The 10,119-nt window shown below is 42.1% G+C and overlaps 1 protein-coding gene across 2 annotated transcripts in view; it reads left to right on the top strand.

The window, feature by feature from the left end:
* The first annotated feature begins 2,961 nt into the window (after positions 1-2,961).
* RGS8 (regulator of G protein signaling 8) overlaps positions 2,962-10,119 on the top strand; it is a 40,417-nt gene continuing 33,259 nt past the window's right edge. The window contains exons 1-2 of one of the 2 annotated variants that reach the window (XM_032998634.2): positions 2,964-3,272; positions 3,397-3,517. Coding sequence is in view for 1 of the 2 variants with exons in the window: in XM_042807286.1 (XP_042663220.1) it covers positions 3,270-3,272 (3 nt within the window). In the remaining variant the exon portion in view is untranslated. Of the gene's footprint in view, positions 3,273-3,396; positions 3,518-10,119 lie in introns of both variants that reach the window. The other variant, XM_042807286.1, reaches the window with a different exon arrangement.

The following is a 10,119-nucleotide window of genomic DNA, read 5'->3' as shown; positions in this document are numbered from 1 at the left end:
TAAGGTTTTCATCCTGATCTTGAAATTAATTCACCTTTGTTTTACCATGTGTTTGGTTGTGTGTTTTGTTTTGTTTTGTTTTTTTTCCCCTGAGTAGATGATGTTAGTAATGGAGTAAGGATCAGCTTTTGGAAAGAAGCTGAGGTAAAAATTGCATCCCCAAGCAGATCCACGTTAAAAAACTTTTTAATTTTTCAGTTGTTCTTGCAGGGAGGAGAGTTACCTTGTGAGAGTGATAACATATTTTTGTTCCCTTTTAAGTGGTGATAGGGAATACAGTCACTACTAGGCTATGTATTATATTAAGACTGATTTTTTTTAGATGGATGCTGGATTTTGTTATTTAGTCTCTTTACTGGTAGTGAGATTTAACATTTGCATGGAATTTGCTTGAGGATCATTTGTGTTCTTAAAGCAGGGATGTCAGAGGCTTGTTTGAGGACATGGAATCACAGAAAATAACAGCTATTCTGGAAAGTTCTTCACTCCCCCCAGACTATTATTTATAGTAACTGTAAACATAATGTGCTGAACTTTTTAAAAATTGTGAAATAAAGGGTACTGTATCATTTGGCTAGTACCTGTTTGCAAAGGCAATTTTTAATTTTTATAATTCTTTAAGTTCTTTAAATTAGGATGATTATCAAGTGTTCAAAGGGCAAGTGATGCTCCAAGGGGTTTAGGCAGAAATATAACACTGCCTGGAACATTCTTCTTGAGAGCACTTGTTAAAACGTGTGAGCGAGCTGTCTCTGAGGTATATGCATCCCTCTTTTTTGTGTGAGCTGTTTTGTGTGATGTTTGTTTACCCACTGCTATATTAAGGACTCACTGCAGTTATAACGCTCAGCTACAGTGAAAAGAACACAACAAAACATGTCATCTGAGCTGCTGCAGTCCTGCCACAATTAGGTTGCTGGAAAAGATGTATCCCAAATTTATGCAAGCCGTCTGTGCTTGGATTTGTGAATGAAGGTGGCTTACAAAACAAGTGTGTGAATTTGCCAGGTTGCCAGAGAGAAGTCATTAATTGTTTCGCTTTTTATAATCAAGAGCACTGAGTGAAGTTTCACGTAGGCTTGTGGAAGCCTTATTTACAGAAAGTCACTTTTAAGTCATAATCCCCTTGACATACTTAGCTGCATGTTTTGTTAGAAGCAAAGAAATACATGGAAATAAGGGAGGGTGTCATATTGCAGACTGGTATCTCATGTTTGCTGGAGAAAACCTGCTGGCCTGTGATCCTGAAAATAGGTGTTAAAACCACTCCTTTAGTTCAGCACAATGTCTATCAGAAGAAACACCTGCTGAAAATAAGGTACAGCATCACCACAAACTGCAAGCTTTCACAGAGCCCTTGTTGCTTCTCCCCTCCTTTCTTTTTCCTGCATGAGACAAACCTATGGAGGAATGTTGCTATGCCAGCTATGCTAAAAGCTGCAAAGTCCTGGGCTCCTCTATTAAGAGCTAATCTTTAAGCAACCTTTCATTAGAGGTGTGAAGTGCAAGAAAAGGTTGGATCTGTATTGCTGTGTGGTTGGTTTGGGTTGGTGAGTTGCTTTTTTTTCTTTCCCTTCCTCATGCAGCACAGGTCTCCAGGCCCAAGCCAAACTAACAGTGTAAGTCTGTCATCAACGAGAATCCAAAGTCCTTGAAGGTGCCTTTGTGTTATTCCTTTTTGTCCAAAGAGTGAGCAGTGAGACAGTTAGTATATGCAGACTCCTGAGGCCGTTAGCTGTAACCAGAAATGTCCCAGCACACAGAGCAGCCTCCTATGCTACACTACGTATGCATGTAAAATGAGTAACAAACCCCATCTCACTGCCGTCTCCCGACTCCTGCAGTGATTTCCACGTGCCAGTGTAACTCCTCTTTCTTCAACCTCTTTTCAATGTGTGTGTATGTGAATTGTCCAGCCTCTACACACTCTACCTGGAGCAGTTGGCTTTGGGAATAGAATCACCAGCTGGACACCGGCGCTGCCTGAGGATTTGTTTTGGGTCTTTGCAGTTATGGATCAGCTTGTGATAGTTGAACGGGTTCCCTGACACGGCCTTCTCAACTCCAGAGAACTTAATGACTAGCATACATGGGATGTGAACGTGCAGGTGGGTGATAGGATTGTACAAGGAGTGCTCTTGCAGGAGCCAGAGCTGTATGTAAGACTTCTGTGCTCCTTTAGCCCTGCTAGATTGCTTATTTTCTTCTGTTAGATCTGAACAAACCACTGGTAAAATGAAGAGACAGTTTATTGCCCACCTGTAGGGGAACTGGATCTGTGTACGTTTCAATAGACTTGACTGGAAGAACCCCTTACTAAGCTTACACTACCCTTTTGTAACGTCAGAGGTAAGTTTCTGGTGTGTTTCGGTATTTTTTTTCCCCGCTCCAGAACACGAATATAGCGTGCTGGTGGGATTCTCAGCAGCTAAAGTGTGGGTTTTATTCTGAAAAGTTTCCAAGTCTATCCAAGGTATTTCAGGCTGGGCCAAGCTGGGGAGAGATTGCAGTATTTGATTTCAGCCATCCCAGATGGCTTGGGTGAGTTTGGCTGCAAGGGTTTTGTACAAACTGCCATAAAGACAGGAACAGTTTTTGGAACTCAAGCTGGAGTTTAATCCTATGTTGTGCTGCTATCTATCTCTCTAGAGTTAGCTAAATTACAATATAACTTCCACAGCAGCTTTGTGTAATCCCGTGCTGCAGATACCCAGAGGTCCAGGGTGATTAATTCCCAGTTCTGTTGAAAACAGACTACTGCTGTATGAAAATATTATACTTTGTAGCATGTCAGAAAAAATTTTCGAAGGATGGCTTCAGCTGTTTGCAGCTGGATTTGTACCCGCTGTTCTACCCCAGGGGGAAAAGGGGGGGAGCTACTGCTCTGTGCCATCACTCTCCTGTAGCCTGGGTCTGACAGAAGGACATCTGTGTGTGCATTTCTCCTGTTTTGGAGAGCCTGGGGACCTTCGCTCAGACCTGATGTAAGGACACCCAGCGTGGTGGAAGCCAAAGGACCTTGCTTGGGGGTACAAAGCTACCCCGGGAGCTAGACTGTATTCTAGACCCGGTGCTGCTGCATGCGAGCAGGAGGTGGTGCTTTGTACGTTGGTGTGGCCAGTCTCCGACCCCAGAAAGGCACGGCTCGGGCTCTGCGTTTCACCGGCATCAACCCCACCGGGAGGAATGGAGCAGGTGTGGTGCCGGGTGATGCTGCACTCGTGTCCAGCCTCTGGTGAGCACGGGCAGCCTTGGAAAAAGAGTTTATAATGGTAAGAGCAGAAGAAAGCGTATGCTCTCACGTGTAAGGGTTGCTGTTTTTTTTCCCTGCTTACTTTATACCTCTAGCTGCTTGCACGGTGATCTGTTTTGACCACGCTTGCTTGCTGTTGTCAGCGTATGTAACCAGCCGACCGGTGAGGATGCTCGGTACGCTCTTTGGCCCGTGTGTTAACAGCAGCAGGAAAAGCATAAACAGTGGAGAACCACCTAAACGCTACCAGATGGAAATCCCCATGTAAGCTTCACATGATTTCGCCTCTAAACGTTTGGGCTCTTATTTTAGGCTTGTGTTCTAGTTTGGTTTGTTTTTTTTTTTTGTTTTTTTTTTTTTTTTCCCCAAGCATTGTTTTATGTAATTAAAAAATGTTGATTACATGCAGTCACCAGCTGTGCCTGCCACAATTTTGCAGCAAACAAAGCTCTGTGACAGATATGTTCAGATGGATTGGTCACATTTACCTCTAATAATCCATCAGGCTGCAGCTTCCTTATTATGGTTTGATAGCCTTCGTGTTTACTGTAATGCTAAAGTGTTACGGATAGTTCTCCCATTAATTTGGTCATATTTTAAATATATCTATTTCTGTAGCCATGAGTTCTGTTAAATTATGTGTTATTCTAAAAAGTACTTTCTCTTGCTTAATTTAAATCTCTCACCTGATCATTTCGGCAGGTAACTTCCCATGTAGGTTATTAGAAGGAATAAATACTCAATTTTTTTCCTGTGTTTTCCACTCATCACTTCATGAATTAATATCCTCTGTTTTTCATTCACATCAATTTTAAGCTGTACAGTTTTAGGTGATTTCACCTGCCTTCCTGTGGAAATCAATGCATACCTCCTGTGCTACCAGCAGTGACTCTCCGTACAGCCATCAACAGCTGAAGTGGCCAAAAGTTGATGCCATTGTAGGCTGTTTGGAGTCTTTTTTTCCCCTCCCTATGTGTTATTGTGTGTATTTATCAACCTTGAGTTTCTGCTTTGTACTCTGTAAAGGTACTACATAACTTTTTTGGTGAAAAACCTAGTTTTAACCATTTACTTCAGCTAATATTAAAAAATTAAAAAATAAAAAAAATCAGAAAGATCACAAAGTACCTGAAAAAGAAAGCAGCAAGGTCTGGCAACACTTTGTGCTTTCTCGAGTAGCAGGGGTATACCAAAGTGAGTGATACAAAAACATTTCTGAGAATGGTCAGTACAAGGGGCATATACAGTGGCAGTTTTCTCTGGAACAGCAATCACAGTATACTATTGGATTTTTTTTTGTATTATCCTGTATTTGGAGAGTGATAGATTTAAAACACTCTCAGTCCTGAGAATTGTACTTGTTTGCTTAGCAATTTGGAGAGAATTGGAGTTGAAGGCTTCAGCTCTTTGATGGTGTCCCTTGAAATGCAGGCTCTTCATTTGACACCCATTCAGTTTTTCTTGTCGTTAGATTTTTATTTGTATATAAAGAAAAAGACATCCAGTACGGTTCTGTAAAAGAAAAGCCTTAAATGTCTTTTTTCTTGTAGCATGAACAGAACTAATTAGACATCAATTACAGTGCCAGAGCTCTGAGTAGGGTGGTACAGAGCAACTCTAAATCCTTTCAAACAGTATCACTTCAGTTTCAGTGGCAAAACAACAGTGTCCAGAGCAAAATGGGTGTGATATTTCTTGTGGGTGATACAGCCCCTGTTAACTGTAGAATGACATTTTTTTTGTGGTTCTGTACAAACATATCGGAGAACAAATAGGAGAGGTGGGTGGATGACAGGCTGACTAATTCGAGGTCACACAGGGGATTGTTCCAGAGGGAGCATCCCAGGAATACTTTAACAGCTCACATAGAAAACTAACTCTTCTCTAACCTCCCGTGCTTCTTTACAAGGAAATAATGCTGGAGTTGAAATAAAAAGTACTATGTCGTGTTCATAGTAAAAGTTTTAAAAAGCAATTATGGAAGGCAGGAGCTTGATTTGGATGTTTAGGATTTATTGTAAAAATTCCAAGAATGCTTTAAATAGAATTTAAAGTGAAGTAATATAAAGCCCTGAATTCTCATTTCATATTTTCACTATTAATATTATATAACTAAAGACGGATCCAGCAAAAAAAAAAGGATTCTTTTAATGGGAGGAGCAGCATAATTTTAGCACAGCTGCCACAGAAATACACAGGACCAAGCTCTGCCCACAGTTGCCTTTGGAGAGAGCTTGCTCATTTTAATGCATTTGCAGGAGCCACATGAAGAAAATATCTGGCATGCTGTTCCTAATTTCATTTGTGGAAGATGAGATAAATGCTAATGAATATAAACACCCATTAAATGTAGACTCACCAGTTAAATAACCATGCTGACTAAACTAATATATAGAGAGGTACTTTGTAGTCAGGATGACATTCAGCTGGAATAATACTTTCTGAAGGGTAATTTCTGCAAATTTATCATTTTATTAATGCTACCTGAAAAACCTTCTGTTTAAGTTGTGAGCCTGCAGACCTTGTTTCTTCATGTCAAGGTCCTTGCCATCCCTCTTTTCCGCTCCTCACCGCTTCCTTGGCAGCGCTGATCAGAGTGTTTGGGGGATACCCAGTGAGCAGCCCTTCGTTATTTCAACTAGGGCCATTTTTTGGATCCAGAACACTGCACAACCTCGGAAAGAGCTGCTGCAGCATAGCTGAGGAATAGGAGTAAGTGACTGAGGCTTGGAGATTATAGGAATGAGCTGACTGAAGTAAAACAACGTGTAGTTAATTCATGCTGCCACCTCGTGGCTCCTGCTTAAAAACATTTTAAAATACTGAAAAGTGTCAAAATAATCAGAATCTATCAGGCAACAGTAGGAAATACTAAAGCTGTTCTTTAAATAGCTAGTGACAGAATATTTTTGTGTGCTTTCCTAGGGGTTACTCTTCCCTTTGAAATCATAAAGTCGGTTGCTGTTTCATTCCTTATCCTTTCACGGTAGTGTGAACTAAAAGCTGGAGGTGCACAGTGTGAGTTTATATATATCTTATGTGATGCTGTGAATCTTATTATGGAGAACAGACATCCTATAATGTGCAGTTATAGAAATTTTTATGCACTTTAACAAATTCGTAAGCAGAAAATGTCATTTGACATGGAAATTGAATTATAGTGTTCATTTATTTATTAAGTATACCTGGAGGATAAGTAAAATCGAGGATGAGCAGTCTCATCAAAGTCTGCTGAAGGCTGTGTCTGCCCCAGTGTCATAAAAGAAGAAATGATGAGGGTGCTCAGGGAGGTGAGTTGCTTAACTCGCCTTGCTTTCAACAGCCAGGACTGGAACATGCTGCTGCTGCTGAACAGCAGGATATTTCTAATTGAGCTTAATACTTTTATGACCTCTTTGGCAGCTCTTGAATTTCAGTTGACCTTGCTTTTGAACTGCTGTGGGTTTGGTTTGGGATTTTTCCCCTCCCTGGAGCTAGGATTGCTCATGATAATGTCTCAAATTTCTTCTCTGTCTGCGGATGACTGTCCGAATCCCTCAGTCACTGCGGTCCCCAGCGCAGGCACAGGCAGAGCCTCCTGGAAGCTCCACGTGCTTATCCAAATATTTTTTCAGGGCACCCTGAGTCTATACAAAAGGTTACCACTTAACTGTTGCCACTTGCCATTTATAACACTTAATGTAATGGTTGGTAGATGGTGTGTTGGACTGCACTGCACAGCCTGCATGGCCAAATGAGAATTTCCCCCCCCCCCCCCCCCCCGGTTTCTTTCTCAATATTACAGCTTGGTTTCTTCTAGGTTGCTTAACTCAAGGTTTGCCACTTGAGCAAAGGGAGCAAGCTTCTGGTGACAGCGACCTAATGTGCCACCACTAAATGAATAAACCACAATTCTCCCTTTGTATCTGTGCTATTAGTTTGTATCTCTAAGCCTGCAGGAAAAAAGATTTTTGCTTAGTCACGATCCCTTAATGTAAAAAATACTTGTTTCAACTGTGGCAACCCTTCCTTTCAGTAGTCCTGGTAAGCATGACAAATGAGCAGGTCAGCACTTTCCTTGGTCCTCCTTATACGTTTAATGTACACGTGGGATAAGCATGAGAAATTGAAAAACTGTCAAGACGGCCAAAATGTTTAATGCTTTATTTTGTAATACTATTCCTGGTTAGAAAGTTCAAGAGAAAGAAGTGCTGACCAGCACCGCTGGTGATAATGACAAATAGTGAGATCTCTGCTTAGCAGAGAGGAAAAAAAATACATTCAAGAGGGCTTTTGGGATATCAGTGGTCTCAAGCTGTCTGGGTCAAGAATTTTAATAAAAAGTTAGCTGAAGTGATTTCAGAATAATTAGTGGTGATTTTTGAGAAATTATCATGGATAGATAAGGAACCTGACTGCTGTAAAAGTTGTGCCGGTACCTGTCTATAAAAGGAAGGAAAAGAGGACCTGGGTAATTACAGATCAGTTTAATTTTCATTTACAGAAGAAAAAACATCTGAAACAAAAGCAGTCTGGAAGACGTTGGACATGTAAACCATGTGTTTTTTTGGAGGAAATTCATCTCAAACTAAAGTAATATATCATCATATGACAAGATTAAAAGGTGTTATTGCTAGGGGAGAGGCAGTACGTGACAAATACCAAGTCTTTTTGGCATAGTCATATTTAATGTGACTAGATGAAACTGAGTACAAAATGGTTGGATGATGCTACCCAGGGGGAAAAAAAAAATTAAATGTGTATTTTCAGGTGCTTGTTCCAGGAACATTTCCTTCAATCTTGGATGGTGACTAGAAAATGCAGTTTCATATATTTATTAACAAACGAGTACAAATGTGGAGAACCTGTGGGCTATTGAGAGAGACATATGGCTGGGATTCAAACCTTGACAAATGAAGAAATGGCCACAGAAAAACTAGGATGCCACACAGTAAAGATTAATGCAAGTTGTTCTATTTAGGAGGGGAAAAAACAGCTCTGTAGACAGCAGCAGACGACCGGCTGTTCTGACAGCAGAAACTGCTGGTGTTTATACTGGGTCACAAGCTAAACATGAGTCAACAAACTTGTCCTATTGTGAACAAGCACATACCATGCTGGGGTGTAAACAGTCATGCAGACAGCAGAACGCGGGTTGCCGTCTCTGCGTTCTGCTCAGCGTGGTGTGGACACAGCTACAATACCTGATTTGGGGGTTTGGAGCCGTGCCCTTGAAAAGAACCTGCATGCTGCATTAATTCCCAGTCTGTGCCTCTGGACCGGCAAAGAGCAGCGCTGTTTGCTTGCTGCCTCGTGACTTGGGTGTGAAATGATTCTCTCCGACACAGAAAAAACGTTTCCTCCTGTCTGTGAGCAGGGAGGGCAGAGGCTGCTGTGAGAGGGTTGACCGGGTGAACAAATTGGGTTCTCTTTTTGGTGTCGCATGTGGTGCTGTCCTAAGGCTCAATTCCTGGCCCATGTGGAGTTAAACTATAATGCCAGTACATTTTACATTTGACCACTCCATCTTCTTTAGTAGGTATTGATGTTTTCTAAGAGGGACAGATACTGATATTCAAGTAGTTGTGAAAGTCCATTATTATTTTTTTTTTACTTAATCTCCTTGCATATTTCTCCCAGATTTAACTTCACCAACCCAACAGATTATCATGTTCCTAATACTAGATTTTTTTTTTTTTTAAGAGCAGAGGGTCTGTTTACACTGTAACTTTGCTGCAGATTCTGGGTGCTGCCCTGAAGTCAACAGGACTCCTGGAACTTTCATTCACGTAGGCAGTCTGAGCTCAGGATCATCTGGGTCTGGATCAACTTGACTTGCCCATGCAGCTGTGGGGACACAGGAACATCTTGTCTGCCTGCTGTCAGGCAAGCAATGTCTTTCAAAGGCAGATGATAGAAAATCTGGAAATATATAACCCTCTCCCTGTGGGTCACCTTGTTTGGACATCGTGAGTTATGCATGAGGAGACTGCAGGCAGGATAAGCACGCCTCTGCTATTAAATATAGCTTTATGACTTTAACACACAGTGAGGACAGGTAGGTTTTTAACAGGTGCTAGACCAAGTGTTAGTACAAACTGCAAAACCAGGCATTAGTATGCTTCAACCCTCCTCTCCCTAAGACATCCAAGTCTTTGCTGGCCCCGTAGGTATTGCCAGGAGCAGAAGGACTGATCTCCAATGCTCCCTGCAGCTGATCCTTAACGGCACTCAGCTGCTGTCTTCTGCCTCTGTGAATATTTCCTATAGAATTTTCAGCATTGAAGGTTTTCCCCTTGAATCTTTGAGCTGCTGACTTCCCCTGCTGTAATAATTCTGTGACTTCGTCTTATCTGGCATAGCTCTGTTGTATATCTTTTTTCACTTCTCGGCAATTTCTTCCGCCTGTTTGAGGGAGGTGGGCTGCTTTGAAATTAAGCATTGAACACTGCTGAACCCCTTGGAGAAGTGGTGGAAGGTTACAGAGAGAGGATTACACCATCCCCAGTCCTGGAGGCAGTGTCGGTGAAGGCTAAGCAGGTAGCACTGTCGATGTCAGGCAAGTGATGGCGTAGTCTGGCAGGGAGGGAGGAGGGTAAGAGCTAACCTCAAGCACCAGAGCCAGCCCCATCTCTCCCCACTTCTGGGGGCTGCATTGCCTGCCTCCCCAGGGGACAGACCTTCCCAACTCATGGCTACTTAGAAGAGACCTTCTGCTACCTCCCAGCACAGATCTGGGTTCTCTTGGGCTTCAGCGATAGAAATCCGAAACGGGAATTAACCTGCAAGTACTTCATCAGAGCTGGCATGTGGTTTTCCAGGCATGGAAGCCAGTTCTCAGGGTCACAATGTCTGGACTGCGTTTAAATATCTGGGCCAGTGTCATA

Source organism: Tyto alba, unplaced genomic scaffold (genome assembly GCF_018691265.1).
Source record: "Tyto alba isolate M040663 unplaced genomic scaffold, T.alba_DEE_v4.0 Super-Scaffold_1000006, whole genome shotgun sequence".
Lineage (NCBI taxonomy): Eukaryota > Metazoa > Chordata > Aves > Strigiformes > Tytonidae > Tyto > Tyto alba.
This window is presented reverse-complemented; position numbering and strand designations above follow the sequence as displayed.